The sequence below is a fragment of the Pinus tabuliformis genome, chromosome 3_1, assembly GCF_031772625.1.
Source record: "Pinus tabuliformis cultivar Carrire ecotype Pingquan chromosome 3_1, CPIR1, whole genome shotgun sequence".
In the NCBI taxonomy this organism is placed as follows: domain Eukaryota; kingdom Viridiplantae; phylum Streptophyta; class Pinopsida; order Pinales; family Pinaceae; genus Pinus; species Pinus tabuliformis.
In genome coordinates, this window is record NC_142301.1 from 214,416,761 (window position 1) to 214,418,315 (window position 1,555).

General features: G+C 39.8%; 1 protein-coding gene across 1 annotated transcript; it reads left to right on the top strand.

Annotated features, from left to right (window-relative positions):
- The first annotated feature begins 320 nt into the window (after positions 1–320).
- LOC149186559 (germin-like protein 1-3) lies at positions 321–1,089 on the top strand. The gene is made up of 2 exons (XM_089409387.1): positions 321–459; positions 722–1,089. Exons 1-2 carry the CDS (start codon positions 321–323, stop codon positions 1,087–1,089), a joined length of 507 nt encoding a protein of 168 aa, XP_089265513.1.
- Positions 1,090–1,555: the final 466 nt, after the last annotated feature.

The following is a 1,555-nucleotide window of genomic DNA, read 5'->3' on the forward strand; positions in this document are numbered from 1 at the left end:
ATCGTAGAGGTTTGAAAAGTCTTTAGAAGAGTCGTACTTGTAGCCGCCGCTGGAGGTTTTAAGTTTGAAGTGTTTGAAACATTTCTTCAAAAGTTTGATACAGGTTGATCAAAAGATTATTAAAGGTCTTATTTTTTAAGCTAAGAGGGAAGACCATACGTCATTTTTTTAAAAGCTATGATACCAAAGCGTTACGGGCATCGAGGCAAGCGCGCGTCAAGATTCAACTGCTCCAACACACAAATATTGCCTTTTGCATGCATTTCACGTGTCAGTAGCAGTGCATGCATTTACCACTAGGCCAGAGTAACCGCAATTACATGTTATTGCGGTCGAATAGCTCAGTTCAGAGGAAATCGCTTACAGCTGCTGAATTGAGTCCTTCCAGTTCGTCCTTCGTGCATGATCTGAACAGTCAACAACAGTCAGGTGACGGTAATGTTCTCGATATACATCCAAGTGAGTCTGTTTAACTGGACTCTTGCTCTGATAGCACAGTTTCAGTTGTTGAGATTAGTGAATGTTGTCTGTTTAAAGTTGATGCTATTTTCTTTCATGCCCAATCGAGTTGGTGCTTGGATGAGCTCAAGCTCATGATGGAGGGTTTCGATTCGTTTCATGCGATGTGAATCTGATCATATATATATATATATATATATATATATATATATATATATATATATATATATATATATATATGTTTATTTGACTGTAATTGCAGTTAATGTGAACGGGTTCCCGTGTACGGATGCAAGCATGGTTACTGCAGATGACTTCATGTTCAGGGGCCTAGATATTGCAGGGGATACAAGTAACATGATGGGATCCAACGTCACTCCAGCCAATGTAATGCAGATACCAGGCTTAAACACCTTGGGAATCTCCATGGCTCGGATTGATTTCGCTGCTCCTCTCGGCCTTAATCCCCCTCACACTCATCCGCGGGCCACAGAAATCTTGGTGGTCATCGAGGGTACTCTCTCAGTCGGCTTTATCACCACTGCCAATAAATTGTTCAGCAAAACGCTTGAGAAGGGAGACGTGTTCGTGTTCCCCAAAGGTCTGGTGCACTTCCGTGAAGTCTGCTGAGCTTCGGTGGGGTAGAGCTTTGATAGGGCAGAAGAGATGAGTGTATGCTAAAGCCCTACACACAGTTGTTGAAGGCCACTTTAACATTGACGAGCAAGTACAGATGAAAACAAGAAGGTGCAATTCCAAATCCAATTCGAAGAGAAAGGTGCAAAAGGTACATTTTTCTCCTAATATTCTTTTTTTTAATATGTGCAAAATAATATGTGGTTGAAAGCAAAATTCATTAGGATAATGCATTTCATGGAAGGGATACAGTTAATTGAGATTAAGGAAATACGTGAGGAGCATCGTATGTCAGAATAATATTATTACGGAAATGTTCTTATCTGGATATAAGAAGGAAAAATATAGAGTGAGGAAGTATAGAATTCCATTATTACAATAAACTAGAGTTCTAATGCGATAATGCCTCGTATGTTGGCCTGAGATTAATAAGAAAGAGAAGTCGTCATAGCAATAATGA